Raw genomic sequence first — 21,272 nt, 5'->3', positions numbered from 1 at the left:
CCTTAGTGGTAGTAACCGCAATGGCAATGAAAGGGTTAACCCCTACCACTACCCACCGAGGCCTGACCACCCAACCTGTGGCAACTACCCCCTTCACTCAATTCCTATACCCACAATAAACATTAAAATACCTACTACCTACTGTACCAATACACAACTCAGCCCCTATACCCCCAACAACCCCCCTAACACATACAGTACAGTAATGGGCAAAATGACTATTATCCAGATATTGTTAATAGTGCATTTGCCCATTTAAAGTAAAACATAAACCAGCATGAAGTAAATACACTTGCACTTATCCCTGCCAGATGAAGGCTGTCCTCATCATCATCACCACTGTCCTTGTCCTCCATTGTCAGCAACAGTACAATAATAAACCTTATTTATAATTCTCCCCCTCAAATTTTAAGTTTCCTCCTTCACAAATAAAACCAAACAATTCACAGAAATACAATATCACTAAACTTTGTTTTTACTCCATGGGTCTAAGAAACAACTCCAACACCTCCAATTAAAAAAAAAAAAAAAACAATTTGCAGTTGCAATACAGAAATGTTTGTCCTAATTCATTTGCAGAAGCTCTGGCTTTTGTATATACTCTTACTGTATATTCAGAATGTGATAAGGGACAATGAAATACTGTTGATTGAGTTGTTTCTAGTAGTTCTATAACATCATAGTTTTAGTAATTGGCCCATCAAAATGAAGAGAATTGGTGATATTTTGGAGGCAGCTCACAAAACTCTAGGTTTACAAATACAAAAGAAAACAGTTTGAATTGTTTTATAATTGGTATTTAACTCTGCTTAAGATAAATAAAAAATTTGGGACTCTTACCCTTATGTTTTGGGATCTGAGGTCAGATAGGGACTATGCTTCAGCACAGGTGGCTCAGTCAAAGAAAATGTATTTATACAAGTGTATATACTGTATATATACAGGTGTTATATATTTATTTTTGTCTTCACCTTACATAATTGCTGTTTTTTATTGTAAATTATGCTAATGTTTCTTCTCTTCACTGTGTATTTTGTTTTTCTGCCCACTATTTCTGCCCTGTACCCCAGCAATCAGAAATCTGTAAATAGACCATTTTCTTTAAAGGAAAAAGTTCACCTCTTGGCCCAGTTAGTGTTGACGTCCAGCAGTGGATTCATAAGCAGTGCACTAAAGGCAGAGATGCAGACCTGGTGTTCCAAAGAAGAATGAACAAATTGAGGTCTGCGCTTGTACATAGTTCTCACTCTTTTATGTCTAATGCAGATTGCCCTGCGGGTCGCTGGGGAATTGGCTGTCAGGAGATCTGTCCCATGTGTGAAAATAATGCCAGCTGTAACCCAGTGACTGGAGCATGCATGTGCTCACCAGGGTATACTGGCAATCTTTGTCGAGAAAGTAAGTAACGTATTGATATTAACATTGGAAATTCTCAGCAATTGTGCTTGTACTGTATAGTGCAGATTATAGCACAGGTCTAAATTAGTAATAGAAAGAGATGAGCAAATATACTGGATGTACATGGACATCTTCTCAAACTGTTATGAATTGAGGCTACATCTACACTTTCAAACGAGTTCCTTTTAAAATACTGTATATTAAAGAAAAGTGGTCTGTTTCACAAGGTCATTTATTTTCATTTGCATATTTAGAGTTTGAATGATATCCAAAACCTTACAGTTTACATAAAGTTATTATGTCATGTACTGTAAGCCAAACAAAAGAAAATAGCATCATTAGTTCATGAATGAATTCTTGCCTAGCTGTGCATGAGCTTATTTTAAGTACAGGCATACCCCGCTTTAAGGACACTCACTTTAAGTACACTCACGAGTAAGGACATATCGCCCAGTAGGCAAACAGCAGCTCACGCATGCGCCTGTCAGCACGTCCGGAACAGCAATACCGGCTCCCTACCTGTACCGAAGCTGTGCGCAAGCAGGGAGACTATAGAGCCTGTTACAAATGCGTTATTTACATCAGTTTTGCATGTATATGACGATTGCAGTACAGTACAGGCATCGATAAGTGGGGAAAAAAGTAGTGCTTCACTTTAAGTACATTTTCACTTTACATACATGCTCCGGTCCCAATGCGTACGTTAATGCGGGTTATGCCTATATGTTGTAATCAAGAGAGGGGCATTTCAGATTTTTTACACTTCAATCATCCTTGATTGCAACCAGGTAGGTATATTAATTTGTTTAGAAAATTAAAGATTGGCAGATAATAAGACGGTGAGGCAGGGCCGGTGCAAGGGTATTTGGCACCCAAAGTGAACCTCCAGCACTGACTGCCAGGCCGTTTTCCTGTGCCATCCTGCTCTGCTTCAGTGGTCCTCAGTCCTGCCGCTGCCTGACGTTCTCCTCTGCCATCTTGCTCCACTCCTAATATTCTCCTCCTGCCATCCTGCTCCTCTGTCCTCTTCTCCCACTGCTACCTGCCGTCCTTCTCCTCCTCCTCTGCTTCCATCCTCACTCAACTTTGTTCTTTCTTGTGGTCTTATGGAAATATTACTCTCTCTATAGACCAAAACTCCTCCCTCCTGGCCCACACCCAACATCACCATACACCCTGGATTACTCAAAAGCCTTGCACTATCTACTGAATGTTTGTGGAGAACTCTGAAAACGAGCACACGAACCACTGCTCACTCTAATGGCAAATATCACAAATGTACAACTACTCAAATTTCTACTCATACTATTACTCTCTTTAGCAGGTGATATCGAACCTAACCCAGGCCCTCCCTTTTCAACTCTGTCCCATACCCCTAAGAATACCCCCTTCAAATTCCAAAAAGGTCTATCTGTCGCCCATATAAATATCCAGAGCCTGCTGCCTAAACTGGATGAACTAAGGGCATGGTGCCTTATGCATAAACCCAAAGCCATCGTTCTCATGGAAACATGACTAACCCCTAAAACCCTCGATGCAAATATCGCCATTCAGGGATACTCCATTCCTAGGAAAGATAGGTCAAAGAGAGGAGGAGGGGTGTTATTTTATATTGCAGGCACCTTACAATTTACACTATTAAATTGCCCCCAAGCCCACCCTCTTTTGAAATCCTAGTTGGCAAAATCTGCCTCTGCTTTTCTAAGTCTGTCATGGTTGCTGGCATCTACCGCCCCCCTAAAGCCCCTCTACAGTCCCTGACTGATATCACCCAGTTTCTTGGCTCCATTTCCTCTCTGAATATGAGGAGTGAGCTGCTAGTTCTTGGGGATTTCAACTACAATTGGCTCGACCCTAAAAACCACAAAATCCATATACAACTCAAGTCACTTAACCTAACGCAACTAATTTCCCAACCCACACGGACAAACCTGAAATCTCACAACCATTCCTTGCTGGACTGGATTCTCTCCTCAAATCCCAGCAGAATCCAATCCTCTGGCATCCTTCCTGACATTTTCAATGACCATGCAATAGTGTACTGTGTAAGGAAAAGTAAACCACCCCAATCAAGCCCTAAAGTTCTCCTCACTAGAACATTTAGAAACTTTAACCCACAACAGTTTCTGTCTGACCTTACCAATTGCCCTTGCACCCCAAAACTGGAACAATCTACCGGAGACTCTCACAGCCACCACCAGTCTAAGTTCTGTCAAAACTAAAGCTGTCTCACATTTTAATCTGGTCTATAACTGTTACATACGCCAATAATATATATTATCTCTAACTGCATGCAATGTCTTGTATATAATGTATACCCTGTTCACTTATGTAACTATGTATTTGTAACCATGTATTATTGGTCATCTTAACTCTGTGCCCAGGACATACTTGAAAATGAGAGGTAACTCTCAATGTATTACTTCCTGGTAAAACATTTTATAAATAAACCCCCCAAAATGTGCCGCCCTTGGCAACCGCCTAAGTTGCCTAGTGGGTAGCACGGCCCTGCGGTGAGGATAGAGAAGACTAAGAAAGCTATAATTTATAGGTGAACCGTGCTAAATAAGTGGTGATCCAAAGTACTGTATATAGTATGGAAAAGTTTGAAATCCACTGTATTGGACAATAGTAAAAAAAACTTTATCTGACAGGTTACCTTTTTTTTTTTTTTTTAAAGTGTGCCCTTCTGGCTGGTTTGGCCAAGACTGCCAGATGAGATGTACCTGCCATGGTCAATGTGATCCAATAACAGGAAGATGCACTTGCCCTCCTGGGTGGACTGGACATAATTGCAGGAGAGGTATTGAACACTCAGTTTGGGGATTTTATGTACTGAACATTTTAGAAACATTTAATATTAATAAATGTTAAATAATATAACTCCTGAAAACAATTGTACAGAGTCAATATTGTTTTTAACCTTGACATTCAGGCAGAAATGGCGTGCAGAACCCTTGGGTTACTGCAAACCTCCACGTTTCTTAGGATATAAGCAAAATACAGGACACAGGATGGAAATACCACCACAGATCCAATGATGTATTAATTGAGGCACATTTTGGACCAAAACATTGATAGCATGACATTAACCCTATGGGGGTTTATGTATCAAAGTCTCCCGGATGCAAATCTGGGACAAACGTAAAGCAAAAACATTGCACCAGAGTTTTCAGAAATAAAGGTCCCATAGAATACAATGAGATTTTTACTTTGATAAATATGGTGTCTTTTTTTGCTTCACTTTTGCCCCAGTTTTGCAGCCAGGAGATTTTCATACAGTACATAACCCTCTATGTGCCAGTTGACTGTAGAAAATATCATACTGATATTTCATATACTGTAGGAGAGTAGATGTGTTATCTCAATAGATTAAATAGACGTTGAAGTTATTAATTAAATTGTGATAGTGCAAATCGAAGCCATATCGCTTGGAAACTCCCATTGGCTTCAATGGGGTTTCCATACAATAGTGTTTAATTGTAATTCTTTATATTATATATAATGCTGACAGATTAGTGTGCAGAAACATTAAGTGAATTGCTGTTAAGAAGATCTATCCTCATTTTTTGGCTGGGGTAGAACATAACACTTGACAATGTTACAAAGAGCTGTCACTAGTTCTCCCAAAAACCATATATGTATTCCATGGCCTCTACTTCTGCCTAAGCATATAGTAAATATACATTGTATATTACCAGAGTTTATGCTACTAATATGTTAATGAAAATTATTGTACATGTATCAAAGTATAAAGATTTGGTTTTACGGAGGGAAGGTTCAGGATTTAGTACATTGGAAGAGGAATGTTTGAATAATTGGCATAATGGGGTGAGTAATATACATTCATTATAGGCTAAAGCTGAAAAATTCCGGGCATTATTGAAATCTCTGCTCTCTGATTGGTTAAAATTCCGGGCGTTATTCATTCAGTAAAGCCCGAAATGTTTGCAGCTTGCAATGTGTTTATTTCCAATGTGTTTATTTCCAGCCAATCAGCTTTTCCTTTTGTCAGAACAGCTCTGAGACAGGGCAGGGTATTGGTTAGGAGGCAGGAACAGCTCTCAGACAAGGCAGGGGATTGGCTAGATCGCAGCAGCAGGCATTGACTTCTCCCCCTCCCTCCGTGAACACAGCTTCATTTTGAGTTGAGGTGCGAGAGAGTGTTTGTGTAGCTGCAAAGTAAGTGGCTGTCTGCAGTTTGTTTGTAGCTGCAGTTTCTCTCTCTCTGTGGGGTGTGTGTGTGTGTGTGTGTACACAGAGGGGGCGGCAGTGTGTGGATATAGATAGCTGCAATGTAAGCATATATAGAGGTGCTTTAATGCATTTACCATTTTATTTTAATTAAAAAAAATCTATATAACTATACAAAAGTGTCTATTATTTATTAAAAAAAAGCCTACATTTAGCCTATAATAGTAGTAATCCCCTCAGAACAGGGCATTACTGGCCAATAATGCCCTGGCTGGGTTAAAGTCCCTTGGCTTTGCCTCGGGCCTTCAACTCTTCCAGCCAGGGCATTATTGGCCAGTAATGCCCTGTTCTTCGGGGATTATTACTTAAGTAATACTGCAAAAATACCATCACCATGCTTTCTGAATCTACTCAAAGTTGGTGTGTCATGTTTGATATCCAGTCCCTCTCTTTCTCTTTTCATGAAACAAAAACAACCTGCGAACAAATTCTAAACCTATTTCTTCTATTTCAGCATGTGATAGTGGTCACTGGGGAGCAGACTGTGCCAACGCCTGTAATTGTAGCAACAGTGATGGAAGTTGTATCTCGGGTACAGGACAGTGCATTTGTGAATCAGGATACACCGGAATACATTGTGATCAAAGTGAGTTTAATGAAGTTACTCTACTGGAAGACTGTACATACAATACTGTAAGAACTGTGATCATAACCAGTGAAGCATGGAGGACACTAGAATATGTGCACGTTGTGATGGACAAGTTCAGGAAGGCAGAATGCGAGCAATCCTGAACTCCAAACCGTTTCTATGGGAATCTTAACTAAAAAAAAAAAAGAAACAGGAACAAGTGTTGAACTTTACAATGATATAAAAATGAAGTGTACAGTACATACCCATCAACAAGCTGGCTCCAAGCTTCACAAACTAATCTAATACGTGAAAGAAGCTGCAACACCTGTATTTTGCAATTTTTGCTTCAATAAACACCCGGAAAGAAGTAGATGAAAACTTTACAGATTTATTTGAAGAGCATCTTTACATGTTACGTTTCAGGCTTCACTCAGCCCTTTGTCAAGCCTGTAGTATATTGTAAAGTGCTTCAAGTCCCATTAGAAGAGAAACACTACATGAAATAAACTTAGAATGCGTGCTCAATAGATTTTCATTCTTATAAGGCAAAAATCTAAATTAAACCACCAGGGCCAGTGAGCATCTCTAATTGTGCTCCTGGATTAAAATGCTTCTCAACCAGGATCTTGAAACACATTCAGGATCCTTTATCATTATGACGTGATGAGTTCATCAATATGGCTGATAAGGGTAAGGTCAGAAAGCAGTGACATGATTTTTGCCACTGATATCTACACTTTAAAGTTGACTAAAATTCAAAAACTGCTGGAAGACAAAGATCATCTTTGTTAATTCTGCTAAATATTGGATTATCCTGTTTACAAGCTTGTCAGTAAGATTTTACATTTCAGGACATTTCACTCCACGTATACCTGCACACATGGATAAAAACAGCAGAATTCAAGCACAAATAACACTTTAAGTAAAAATAAATCATTATCAGAAAAAGTGACTTGAATATGTAAACAATTTGTGAATATCACAGTGAACATATAAAAAAGCAAAATACAACCATTAGATATAGAGCAGCTCTGAAGTAAAATACTTTATTCCAATTGTCTTTGAAGCAAGCGAAGAAAACTGAGAAATATACTGTAGTGCCACAATGTTGAAAAATATGAACATCTCGCTCGTGGTATCTGAATCAAGCAGGCGATTAGAGGATATGAACCTCTAACAAAACAGCAGCTGGTCTGAGTATAATGTTGTAATATACAGGATCCCTCGTATGTAGAAGAGAAAATAAAAAATAGTGCACGTATGCTTTTAGTAGTTTAATGCAAGATAAGTAGTAATGCTCTCACAGACAATGATTACAAGCAAACAGTAGAACCGCCATGGGTCCGTGATTAGCACTGGAAAGATCTTGGAGCTCACACTATATTTACCAGTTTTCTTGTTTTATATAAGCACCTGGGAATATTTGCGCTCTTATAACTGTTTTCACTTGTACCTGCAGAATATATTTTTTAATCAACACGTTTTACTTCATCGTAGGTCTACACAGGGCATGGCTTTTCACTAAGAGGAAATGTTGGAAGACATATAAGCATATGAGCTCAGGATATTATGCTGATAACGAAATTTTGCCGGCAGTTTAGATTTCATGTTTATATTTGTTGTGATAGGATGCCCTGCAGGTTGGTATGGCTCGGACTGCAGACACCAGTGCCAGTGTGAGAATGGGGCAATCTGTGATCATGTTAGTGGAGCATGCACCTGTGCATCAGGCTGGAGAGGGACCTTCTGCGAGCTATGTATGTAAGAGTGTCTTAATTTTTTTTACTAATTTGTTGCATAATTAGTATAATATTATTTATTAAATTGATGTATATGCCCCATGGGCCAGTGCAAGGGTATTTGGTGCCCTAGGCGAACCTTCAGCTGTGCGTCCCGCTCTCCCCACCCCACCCCTCAAAAAAAGTTCCCAAAAAATCATGTGTATGTTGGTTGGACTTTTCCCGCCCCAACACAATCCTCTCTCTTCCCCTCACCCTATTCTCTCTTCATCCTCTCACCTCCCTTCCAGTAAAAATTCCTTACCTGGCTGTCAAGGTCCCCCTGGCACTGGAAGTTCTCACTTTCTCCCAGGTCGCCAAGGTCGGAGCACTGGGTCATCCTCTGACAGACACCACTGCCCTCCTCCACTCTGCAACTGCTCTGCTCCCAGCCTCCCGCAAGTCGCACTGCTGCTGCCATCACCCGCCTCCCCCTCTGCAACCCCCCACCCCCAAAATGTGCCATCCTAGGTAGCCTAGTGGTTCAACAGGCCCTGCCTCCTCATTAGCTTCTCCCCACATACTCCCCTCCTGACCAGATTCTCCCCCACATGTTCCCCTCCTCCTAGCTTCTTCCCCACATGTTCACCCTCCACCAATCTCACTCTCCCCCTCCTCTCTCACTCACTCTCCCCTCTAATTCCCCCCCACCCTCTAATTCCCCCCCACCCTCTAATTCCCCCCCACCCTCTAATTCCCCCCCCCACCCTCTAATTCCCCCCCCCCACCCTCTAATTCCCCCCCCCACCCTCTAATTCCCCCCCACCATCTCATTCCCCCCCACCCTCTCATTGCCCCCCACCCCTCTCATTCCCCCCCACCCCTCTCATTCCCCCCCCACCCCTCTCATTCCCTCCCCCCACCCCTCTCATTCCCTCCCTCCACCCCTCTCATTCCCTCCCTCCACCCCTCTCATTCCCTCCCCCCACACCTCTCATTCCCTCCCCCCACCCCTCTTATTACCCACCGCTCTCTCACTCCCCTCCCCTCTCCACCTTCACTTTTCCCCTCCTCCATTTTTAACCCCCCCTTCTCCCTCTGGTTTTAACCCCCCACCCCCATCCATTTTTTAAACCCTTCCTCTCTTACCCTGATTAGCATGGCTGCTGCAGCAGGATCACAGAAAAGGTGCCTGCTGCAGTGGTGCGCAGCCTACTCTGCTCCCGGCCACCCACTTGCCTTTGCCATCCCCCAAAATGTGCCGCCCTAGATCACTTAATGGTTGCACCGGCCCTGATCTATTCTAATTTAATATCATTCAACTAGATTATTATGTTGACATTTAAATGCATAATAACACTATGTGCCAGCAATATTTTAAAATTAAATAACAATTGTTGCCCCAATGTTTTGAATGAATGTAGTTCATTAGTTCTGGTACACAACAGAAACAGTTCCCAGCTGGAAACCATCCAATGCCGTTTATATGGTAAACCTAGGCTAGACTTCTGTTTCTAAAGTAAAAGTTCATTATTCCTACATACAGTAATTAAGATTCCATTTAGAAAATGATGCTGGTTCTATTTCATGTATTGTTTTTTTTTTTTTTAATATATAAAATAATGTAATCTCTAAAGGAACACGCGCTTGTGGCATAGGGTTTTTCCATTACAATAATTGTAAAATTGCAGTCTATCAAAAAAGTTGAACAAAGATCACCAGCGAAGCAAACAAAACAAGTGAAAAATAAAGCCAATGGGCATCAAAAGGTGATTTATATTGGACAATTGTATCAACAACATTAGATATTAGTAGTAACTAATGGAATGCCAAATGTTGCCAGCAGTTTATTCGCACTGTATGCTGTGGAAATGTGCACTTATTTCAATACTCCATCTCCCAGCAATTGCCTTGGGCTGAAAGACAGATATGTAGCACATTAGTCACATAGAGCAGGCAGTCATTAAATGCTTAGACAGCCACTTGGCGGCTTTCCATGTAGCCAATGGCCATGTTTATGTGAGGGAGAACGTTCAAAGACAAAAGCTGTAATGTAAGTAAATGTAAGCAAATAATTTGTATTATGTCTAAATGTTTAAAACAGAGCACATGTTCAATCAGGGAAAATTAGGACAAGGAAAGAATATTTCAAACCAGATAAATGGTAGTTACATGACAAAAGTGCACGTTGTACTGTACTGAATTTTTTAGCTGTATCATTTATACTACATAGCATATTTTTGAGAAAGGAGGCATCAAAAATTAATTGAATAACCATGTCGAATGACGTCAGTGAATGCATGAAACGTATTACTCTTCTAAATACTAAAGGGGTTTTCAAAGCATTGCAAAATAGTGCATTAAAGGCTTTCTAAAACGTCATGCATGTTATATTGTTTCAGCAAATTATTTATTTTTGTAACAACTATTTAAGTAATAATCCCCTCAGAACAGGGCATTACTGGACAATAATGCCCTGGCTGGAAGAGTTGAAGGCCCGAGGCGAAGCCGAGGGACATTAACCCAGCCAGGGCATTATTGGCCAGTAATGCCCCTTTCTGATGGGATTATTACTATTATAGGCTAAATGTAGGCTTATTTTTTTAGTTATTTTTACATTTTTCATAAAAAGGTTATTTTACTGCACGTGTTTATTAAAAGGAAATTGTATATACACACAGCCCCCCTCTATACACACACACACACACACACACACACACACACACACACACACACACACACACACACACACTGCAGCCCCCCCTCTATACACACAAACATTCTGCAACCCCCCCTCTATATACACAAACACACTCTGCAGTCCCCCCAACACTTTGCAGCCCCCCCCCTCCTCTATACCCCCAACACACACTGCAGCCCTCCTCCACCTTCTACACTCACATACCACACACACAACACACACAGCAGCCCCCCTACACCCACAAACACACACTGCAGACCCCTGTAAACCCACAAAACTGCAGACAAACACACACTCACACACACACACACACACACACCAAAACACACTTTGCAGTCCTCCTCCACCCTCTACACCCACTGAGAGACACACACACACACACACACACACACACACACACACTGCAGCCCCCTCTACACCCACAAAACACACTGCAGACACACACACTAACAAAAGACTGCTGCCCTCTACATCCACAAAACACACACCAGTAGCCCCACCTCTACACCCACTACAGCCCCCTGTAAACCCACATATTGCAGACACACAAAACACTGCACCCCTCCTCCACCCAGAAAACACACACTGCAGCCCCTCTCTACACCAACGAAACACACACTGCAGACACACACCCACAAAACAGACTCTGCTGCCCCCTCCACACCCACAAAACACACCAACAGAAGACACACACACCAATAAAACACTCTACTGGCTCCTTACACCCACAAAACATTCAACAGAGACACAAACCTTTCCTCTCACTCTCCTGTGTGGAGCTCTCTGCAGACAGGATGGGGGGAGTAGTCAGTGCCTTGCTGGTGCCTACTGACCAATCACCTTCCCTGTCTGAGAGCTGCTCTCACTCTTTGTGGATGAGAACTGAAAGCTGATTGGCTGAAAACTTGGCAGGGTGCCAAAAATTCCAACCCATTACTGATAGGTTAAAATTCTGGGTATTATCCAATCAGAGAGCAGGGATTTCAATAATAACCGGAATTTAACAGGTTTAGCCTACAATTTATAGTAAATGTTTCCACAAGTGGACATTAGCTGATATTCAGCCATTCCTTTGTATTGTAACGTTATTTCAGCCTGCCCTGATGGCTTTTATGGAGTTGACTGCTCAAAAAATTGTGATTGTGCCAATGGTGCCCACTGTGACCAAGTATCTGGAATATGTACATGCCTTGATGGTTGGATTGGCCCTACGTGCAACCAAAGTAAGTGACTATTGTTTTGGCCATGTTATTAAGACATATATAGAAGGTGAATATTTTTACATCATATAATATGATGTTTATTACGATATACTGTACTTTGAATCGGTTTCAAATGCAGGTACAGAATGTGTACTAGTCAGTGCCACTTGTACAGTACCTACACAACCCCATGATAACAATTACAATGGAATATGTCAAAGGAGTTAAATGTTTTTTATTTGCTTGCCTACATTTTGGAAATACTAATAAAATGTATAGATTCTAACAATTATCATTGATATTAAAACTGCACATAGTAATTATGGCCACAAAAAAAGATGAGTTTGGTCATGGAAATAAAACTGACCATCCATCAATCATGATAACAGTTATAACATCACAGATCAACCAAAAAGTGGCTACATACGGTACTGTACCCCAAAATGATGTCACTTTTTATCTAGAGGTAATTTAGTTGACTTCTCTCAATGCTGTTTACTACGATGTTCCTACATCTTTGTATTTCATTCTGCCCAGAATGTCAAGACAATAGTTACGGAAATAACTGCAAGGAAACTTGTAACTGCTTTAATGGAGCTACGTGTAACCATGTCAGTGGGAAGTGCATTTGTGCCCATGGCTGGACAGGGGCCGCCTGCCAGCAAGGTAAAGTAGGATAAAAGATTGGGTTTTTTTTTTTACTTTCCCTGCTAAACTATTGCTAGAGTTGACACTTGGAATTTGCTGTACAGTAGATAGATGAAAGAATACTTACTGTCATCTTGTTCTTCCTCTATTCAGATCATTTACTAAAGGGGAAAAAAATGTAACATAAAATGAGTCAAAACACGCATTATTGATCCAAAAAATATATTTATTGCTGTTGTAATGCCACCATTTATTTGATATTGCTTGGGGAATAGTCTCAACCCCTTAGATAGCTGAGGTAAATGAATATAGTATGTACTATTTTTTTTCAAGCTGATCTTACTTTTAACCACTTTTTAAGAGTAAATACTGTAGCATAAAAGCAGATTTCCCTAACTTTCAATCTATTATTTTTTTAAAGTCAAGAATCTGCTACTTTATTTGGAATAGCATTTTCAAATACTGTACTTAGAAAGGAAAGTTGCAAATATCCATCATGCTATTTTATGCAGGGCATAGAGGTGGTAACTCTTACTACAACAGAGTAGTATAAATTAAACTTTAAAATTTAGGGGTAAATTGTATATTCTGCAAACTGGACGTTCAGCCTGTTTTGTGCTGAAAATCCCCATCGACTACAATAGGAATTTGTGGCTAAACACTGTCCGAAAATATTGTTTTTGAAAAATATAGAATTTACCCTTAGGGGTTTATTCATGAAACTGTGATAGTACAGATTGGGGCACCGTTGTACAGTATGCAAGCTATCATTGTTTTCAGTGGGACTTTCCATGCAATAGTGCCCCCATTGGCTCTGTCAACTTAGTGCTTGACTCATACTGTGTAGCCCAATCGCCAAAGCCTTTGTATTCCTTTAAATGCTACTAAACCCCCTTGGATATTTCAAAGTAAAAGTCTGATTATGTCAATGTAATTTCTCTGAAGGACTTGGAAAGACTGAAAACTTGGGCAGGTAAATGGTAGATGAGGTTTAATACAGATAAATGTAAGGTTATGCCCTTGGGAAACAAGAATAAATAGGCGACTTACAAATTAAATGGGGATAAATTAGGGGAATCCTTGATGAAGAAGGATTTAGGGGTGCTTGCAGGCTTAGCAATTGTGCACAGCAAAGGCAAACAGATTTTATCTTGCATTAAACGGCCAATGGATGGACGGGTAGTAAACATAATTATGGCCTTTTATAAAGCATTAGCAATCCCACACCTTGAATATGGACTTCAATTTTGGGCACCAGTCTTTAGAAAATATATTATAGCACTAGAGAGAGTGCAGAGAAGAGTCACCAAATTAAAAAAGGGGGTGGATAATCTGATTTATGAGGAGAGGCTAGCTAAATTAAATTTGTTTACATTGGTAAACAGGCATCTAAGAGGTGATACAATAACCAGATACGAATTTATTCGGGGACAGTACAAGGAGCTTTAAAAAGAACTATTAGTCCCAAGGGCAGTACAAAGGAAGCTTGGTCATTACTTAAGGTTGGAGAAAAGGAGATTTCACCAGCAACAAAGGAAAGGGTTGTTTACAGTAAGGGCAAATGTGGAATTCATTACCCATTGAGACTGTAATGGCAGATACAATAAATAAGTTAAAAAGGTTGGCCGTCTTTTTAGAAAGGAAAGGTATATACCAAATAAGTAAACATGGGAAGCATGTTGATCCAGGGAGTAATCTGATTGCCAGTATTTAAAGTCGGGAAGGAATTTATTTTTCCCCTTATGAGATACAGTATCATTGAATGATATTTCCCTGGGGTTTTTTGTTTGCCTTCCTCTGGATCAATATGCTGTAAGTGAAGATATAGGATAAAGTATCTGTCGTCTAAATTTAGCATAGATTGAACTTGATGGACGTAAAGTATGTCTTTTTTCAACCTGCTTGTGATGAGGAGCCAATAAACAGTGAGAAAAACATCAATGGGATTCTGGGTGAGGAGATAGGAACCCCATAATTCATCAAAGCGCAATCCTCAAGCAAAAAGTGTCATTTATAATTGGCCCTTTAATCTGTTTTTAGTAGAGATGAATGAATGATTCAGATTTGCTTAGCTACATTTTCTGAATTTTTTTCTTGAGCTTTGCATCTTTGCTCAATTTTTATGAATGTTCACATTGCTCAAAATTACACCAATATTGCCAATTTTCACCGTAACATTGCCGGAATTTCACCTATTTTGGTAAATTTGGACAGAAGTGATACTAAATGGCAGTAGGTAAAGGGCCACGTGACCTGGCACATTCACTTTTATTAATGTGAAGCTTGCTGTGTTTGCTAAAATATTAAAACACACAAACAAATGAAAATGTTGCCTGATTTGCTAACTCCAGTGAAAAATGAGAAAATCGCTAGTGTTAGGCTAAAGTAGGGTGGGACGTTTAACATCAAGCAATGGCATTAATAAATGAAGGTCATTTTTTTTTTTACATAAACAATCAGGTGGTGGGGGTGTAGGACAATGAGGGAAATAAGGGTAAGAATTATTTTTACATCATGTTTTATCCTTGTTCCCTTTATTTACTGTATACCCGGGGTGTGCAAACGTTTCCCCTGCGCCACGCTGCATGCTGTCACCCCCTGCTCACACTATCCCCCTTACCTTGGCATCAAATGACGCCACGGGGTTATGTGACGTCACCTTGCCATGGTAACGTGATGTCAGCAGCGTCATTTGACACCGCGTTGCCATGAAGGCATGTCGCTGGAAGCCAAGGTAAGTGAGTTACAGAGGTCTCGCGCGGTCCCCTGGCATTTAATTTAAATGCATTGGGGAAGAGCGCGGGACCTCTGTAACTGCTGCGCGCCCCCCCCACCCCTTGAAAATCTGACGCCCCCACTTTGCGCACCTCTGCGTATTCCATCTGTGCTGATGTTAATCTTGTTACATTTTGTATTTTGTGTCAAAGATTAAAAAAAACCTATTAATTCTAAATATAATTACGTAATTGAAACCCAATATAGTATTGAAAAAGTTTTTTTGATGTACTCCTAATATAGTCCTGACCTATTAAAATTATATATTTTTTTTACAGCTTGCCATGATGGTTTTTATGGAGTGAATTGTCTTCAACAATGTTTTTGTAGAAATGGAGGAACATGTGACCATATCACAGGTCGCTGCACTTGCCAAAAAGGTTGGACAGGATTGGCTTGTGAGCTTGGTGAGTTCTATACTGTATTTTACGTTACCTGTACATTATATTGTGCTTTAAAACAATGTATGCATACAATGAATGGAATCATATAGGTATTTTGGCCAAATAGATTTTTGACTAGTCTGAAGCACTAATTTTAAAAGTCATGGTAATTTCCTAGCAGGTGCTTTTATACGGCAATCTGAGGACCCCAGTAAAAATGATGATGGAAATGTAGAGTGAGTAGCATTATGACTTCCTGACCTTCCTGGGAGTTGGTTCTACTCGTGTTTCAGTACTTAGGCTTCTGAGAGATCTGTTTCCAATACTGAAATCTAACGTTCATATAAATCACTTTGCTTTATTGTCACAACAGATTGAGGATGAATACAGACAGACTTGTATTATATTGCATTTTGTAGCTATACAGAAGAAATGTTAATATGTGAAATCAAGCAAACATTACATAGTTCTGAAATGTCAATGCACTGTACAGATATTAAGCAGCAATCCCGCCTAAATACTACCCCTTTCTTTTTTACAGCATGGGACTGGGGGGATCCTCTGGAGCCGAACTGCATTATTTTCAGCCCCTGGGGACTCACTGGTGTCCAAGATACTTACCAGTCAAGTTACTATGTTAAGAAACTGGGGGGTTCTTCCAGAGCTGAACCGCATTACTGTCATCTCCTGGGACCCCCCATTTCACAACATACTTACTGGTAAAATACTGTGTTACGTCCTGTTTAAAAAAAAAAGAAGATATTTAAATGGTTTTAATAAACGACAGTGATGTCACACACGAGGGTGAGCTGCCTCGAGGCAGAGAGAGAGAGACAAGTCTGCGATCTGGGGTTCGATACTTTAATGATTTAAAGGAAAATCTAGTTTAAAATCTAGCTAAAATAAGAAACAGAGCCTCCTGGCGCCGAACAACTGAATATATAGCAATTATACAAAACGGCTAAATGCTATTAGCGTAGGTAGCCCTCTTCCTGCCAGCAATTGTCAGGATCGTTCTCCTCCATTTTTTTACTATACCATAGCAACTACTTAATACTTTTTGTCCTTTTACACTTCCAACACTGGGTTAATACAGCAAATATATTAGGGAGGAACTCTGACAGGGCTTTAAGGACTGTTTGTGCTCAAAAAAAGGGTAGAAAAGCTTGGTTTCTTGCACACATGGTTTATATTTTTGCAACAAACTGTCTATGGAAACACAGGATAGACAGGAGGGTGCTCACTATAAATATAACCAGTGAACTAACCCCACCCAGTGGTGGAAACAAAATAAAATATAAATATATAAAATGTGAATGCAAAATAATAGTACAATACACATAGAAAGTAAATAGAAAAACTGTGTCACCTATTCAACCTTCGAAAGAAACAGCTAGGTTCCTCAATATATACGGGTAGAAAAGGATGAGGGAGCAGTAGACCACAGTACATGTAAAATAACAAACATACCACACCAACATAGAGTAGTAACGTTTTTTCCTCAGTGCTGGAGGTTGAATATGTATATAAATCGATGCATTCACCTGGCAGTGAGTATATCAAGGCTCATAATAAATTGTGTGGCAAATACAATGGCAGGTTACCATGTAGATCTTACAAGGGAGAGAATTGCGCAGCATACAATTCTTTTAATGTTAAAAAGAACGCAAACAACAGACCCCCCTGAATGAACATATACAAGTGTACTGTCATTCAGAACATAAAACAGTTTCTTTGGAGGAGGCAAGCGCTCCCCTCTCCGACCCTGGACCTCGGTGTATGTGATATCCTGCTTTCTTGCATGTGTTGCCACTGTATGTGGCTGCCCGGAAACAACAGTCAGCTTACAGCACAGTTCCCCCAGTACTTCTCCCGGTCTGGTCAGTCTCTCTTTCCTTCTATACTTCACTCAACGTGTTTCGCTTGCGCATAAGCATACACAGCTTCGTCAGAAGTAATACCATGACACTACATCTACCTGCATTAATATAGCCATTGCTCTATTGGCTAATAAAAAACTATGTTTTATTATGTAGTTTTTAAAAATTAGTTTTGTACTATCTCTTTCACTTATTTATTTAGAGTTTTTTATTAGCCAGAAAAAGGAAAGAGAGACTGACCAGACCGGGTGAAGTACTGTGGGAACTGTGCTGTCAGCTGACTGTTGTTTCTGGGTAGCCGCAAACGGAGGCAACATGCGCAAGAAAGCAGGATACCACATACACCGAGGTCCAGCGTCGGAGAGGGGAGCGCTTGCCTCCTCCAAATAAACTGTTTTATGTCCTGAATGACAGTACGCTTGTAAGTGTTCATTCAGGGGGTCTGTTGTTTGCGTTCTTATTAACATTAAAAGGATCATATGCTGCGCAATTAGTCCCTTCTCTCCTGTCCCTTGTAAGATCTACATCGAAACCTGCCATTGTATGTGCCACGCAATTTATGGGCCTTGATATACTCACTGCCAGGTGAATGCATCGATTTATATACATATTCTACCTCCAGCACTAAGGAAAAAAACGTTACTACTCTATGTTGTATGTTTTTTATTTTACATGTACTGTGGTCTACTGCGCCCTCATCCTTTTGTACCCGAACTAACTGTCTATGCCTGCCTGGCTATCACTTAGAAATAAAGGGCTATTAAACATAACAATTAGTCTCGTTATTTTTACTATCTTTATTGAAAGTTACATTTTATTTCTAATAATTTTGGGGGGGGGTGCGCCACTGTAGGCTTTTCCCCTCGTGCTTGCACAAACGCGTTACCAATATTTAAATAGCTGTCCAAATAGGAAGTCTCAACCAATCATGTTGCAGCTTTCTATTGCAGGACCCCTGAGACTTGGTGGACATTTTGTTTCCCCTGGAAGGAGTTTAAAACTGCAGTACATCGCTAGGTATCTCAAAGACCGTGGGCTGACCCGAGAGCTGAAAATAGCGCTGTTCAGCTCGAGAGACCCATCTTGGTCCCATGCTGTAAAGGAAAGGACGGGGGAGATGGAGAAAAAGAAAAGAAGCCAGGAATGCTGTTTTAAAAATAAATCGTAATTATCAAAAATAAAAATGTTATGTAAAGAAAAAACATGAACAAATACAAAAATCAAGTTTTGTTTTTAATTGATCTTCCCAGAGTGCACTCCAGGAAGTTATGGCAATGGTTGTCTACAGAACTGCAGTTGCCGGAATGGAGGAGTTTGTGAACGTGAGACAGGCCTTTGCCTGTGCCATGCAGGCTGGAACGGAGCATCATGCCAAACTGGTAAGCAACACATATGGAGCAACATTTCAAGGGAAATTGACTTCAATGGAAGTTTTCTGTGTGATAGTGCCCTGATCACCACTATCTCAGTTTAATTAATAACCTCCTTAGCGTGGTACTAACTCCTTCACTGATCTGTAAATGGAATATGCCCACTTGATACTCCCAGTCTCTATTATAAAATGCTAAAAGGGTGGTTAGTCATCTCAGTCTTGGAAAGAAGCACTCAACTTCTGTATCAAGTTTCCACAAATCTGGAATGGAATTTATGCCATCTTATATTCCAGATGAGCTGGCAGCCAGGGTGCGTTGTTTTTAAAAGTCTGTTCCTAAATGGGTTTATTTGTCTACTGTGGCTGCTAATCATTTTGACCTTTGGATATGAAACTGATGTCTCGTGCTGTAGCTGATTGGTTGTAAAAGCCTAAAACATAACAGACGTACTCTACTGTGCAAAGATAAAGTGCTTACTGCATATCATAATTTACATTTTTGTTGTAGACTGTGTAAAATAATTTTAATATTTAATATGTTATTTATTTAATATGGTCCCATATGCTACCATTTGAGTTTAACATGTGTTACCTAGTACAATCACCATGGTTTTGCAAAGTGTTTCCTGGTATGAAACCCATATTAAACAGCCTAGTTGTTGTTTTTTCCAGTAGTAAAAATCTCTTTATTGCTGGATATGTCTGAGACAGATCAATAACTTTGGAATGTGATGGACTTTTACATTTAACAGAAAGAATGCACTACTGGACCCCTTAATCAGTCTGGCGACAGAACCGCACTTTCAGACAGAGTATGGAGACACTTTATGACAAACTGTTTCCACTAATCTTTTTGTCATTAAGTCAAAAAGCCTTATCTTTTCCCTCTGCATTTCCAAGTTTTAGCCCATGTTTATTTCTCATCTACAATATATGGCTTTTAAGTTTATCTAAGAGATTATTTTCACATTTTGCACTCTCACAGAAGTATGCATTATAAATTATATCACAACTACACCCACTGAAAGGCTTAAGATTTTCAAGTTAAGATTTTCAAGTTATTCTAGGGTTACCAGCAGTTTTATGCAACTCTTGTTTATTTCAAAGGTGCATCCAGAGAATAAGGTTGTTCAGGTTTTTTTGTGTTAATATTCCTCTTATATATTGTTTTAAACTTACCTTTTCAGTCATTTAGTCCTCACCACGGTGACACTTTAACCATTGGAATAATAATAATTGGGACACGCGTTTCGCATGCCATTACATGCTGCCTCACTTTCAGGAACAGAGAACTTGAAGGTTAAGGTTCTAGTTGTGATATTGGTTTTGGTGAAGTGTGGGAAACAAACATTAGAGTTTTTCAAAGATTAAATTATACTGCACAGAGATTGCAACATTTCATAGGTTTCTTTTTCAAAATTACTGTGAAGAACAGCACATTTTAAACAGAATTAATATTGTACTTGATTTGGACTCCCATTACAAATTGAGATCTAAAATGTAGGCTACACGTGAGTAATAAAATAGGATGACAGAGTGAAAAAGGATAGAACCAATTTACTACTACTGTGTATGAGAGTATATGATTTTTTTTTCTGCATTAGCTTGTCGAGCTGGGACATTTGGAGTGCGGTGTGTAGAAAAGTGTGACTGCAGGCATGGAGCTTCCTGTAACCATATCACTGGTATATGTGATTGTCCCAAGGGATGGAGAGGAAAACACTGCGATAAACGTAGGTTAATTATATAGAAATAGCAGTGCTATTCCAAATGTTTATTTTACTTACTGTTTATGTCAACCTATTAATAGTATTAATTTAAATCTCCCAGCACACTCAATCATTTTTCTTGGTCTAATTTTTAAATCAAAATTAATTTAAGTTGTAACTTAGCCAATTAGCAGTGTTGCACAATCTCACACAGACAACTAGTTTCCCATACCGAGCCACTTTTATGTACGTTTCTAACAAGGCAAAATGAACATGGCGCTGGAGTCTCTCTTGTTGTTTGAATTTCCTTAGCATGTCTCCCTGGGTCATATGGTGAACACTGTTCACAGCTTTGCAACTGTCCCCATGGAACTGCCTGCAATCACATCACTGGAGAATGTGGATGTCCACCAGGATTTACAGGCAATGGATGCGACCAAAGTAAGCACATTTGGATGACATTTTATTAATACATGCTATTGGTAGGATAAAGGACCTGCTTTACTAAAGAGTTTCACATTAATGGGCCATAAAGTATCTCACAGTCTAGCTTTGCTTAATAATTAGGGCCCTGGTCTTCAAGCAAAGCAATGATGGCTGCTTATGAGACATTTAGTTTTCAATAGTCCATATCTAACTTCTTTATGTATGTGACATCCAT

At 39.8% G+C, this 21,272-nt stretch overlaps 1 protein-coding gene across 2 annotated transcripts in view; it reads left to right on the top strand.

Annotated features, from left to right (window-relative positions):
- Positions 1–21,272, top strand: part of MEGF6 (multiple EGF like domains 6) — a 426,398-nt gene that overhangs the window by 390,641 nt on the left and 14,485 nt on the right. For both annotated transcript variants that reach the window (XM_075604901.1, XM_075604902.1), the window contains 10 exons: positions 1,267–1,398; positions 4,079–4,201; positions 6,107–6,238; positions 7,852–7,980; positions 11,737–11,865; positions 12,382–12,510; positions 15,546–15,674; positions 18,781–18,909; positions 20,507–20,635; positions 20,924–21,052. In XM_075604901.1, the coding sequence (XP_075461016.1) occupies positions 1,267–1,398; positions 4,079–4,201; positions 6,107–6,238; positions 7,852–7,980; positions 11,737–11,865; positions 12,382–12,510; positions 15,546–15,674; positions 18,781–18,909; positions 20,507–20,635; positions 20,924–21,052 (1,290 nt within the window). The remainder of the gene's footprint in view (positions 1–1,266; positions 1,399–4,078; positions 4,202–6,106; positions 6,239–7,851; positions 7,981–11,736; positions 11,866–12,381; positions 12,511–15,545; positions 15,675–18,780; positions 18,910–20,506; positions 20,636–20,923; positions 21,053–21,272) is intronic.

This window comes from Ascaphus truei, chromosome 6 (genome assembly GCF_040206685.1).
Source record: "Ascaphus truei isolate aAscTru1 chromosome 6, aAscTru1.hap1, whole genome shotgun sequence".
NCBI lineage: Eukaryota > Metazoa > Chordata > Amphibia > Anura > Ascaphidae > Ascaphus > Ascaphus truei.
The sequence above is the reverse complement of the archived record's forward strand: the minus strand, read 5'-3'. Positions and strand labels throughout refer to the sequence as shown.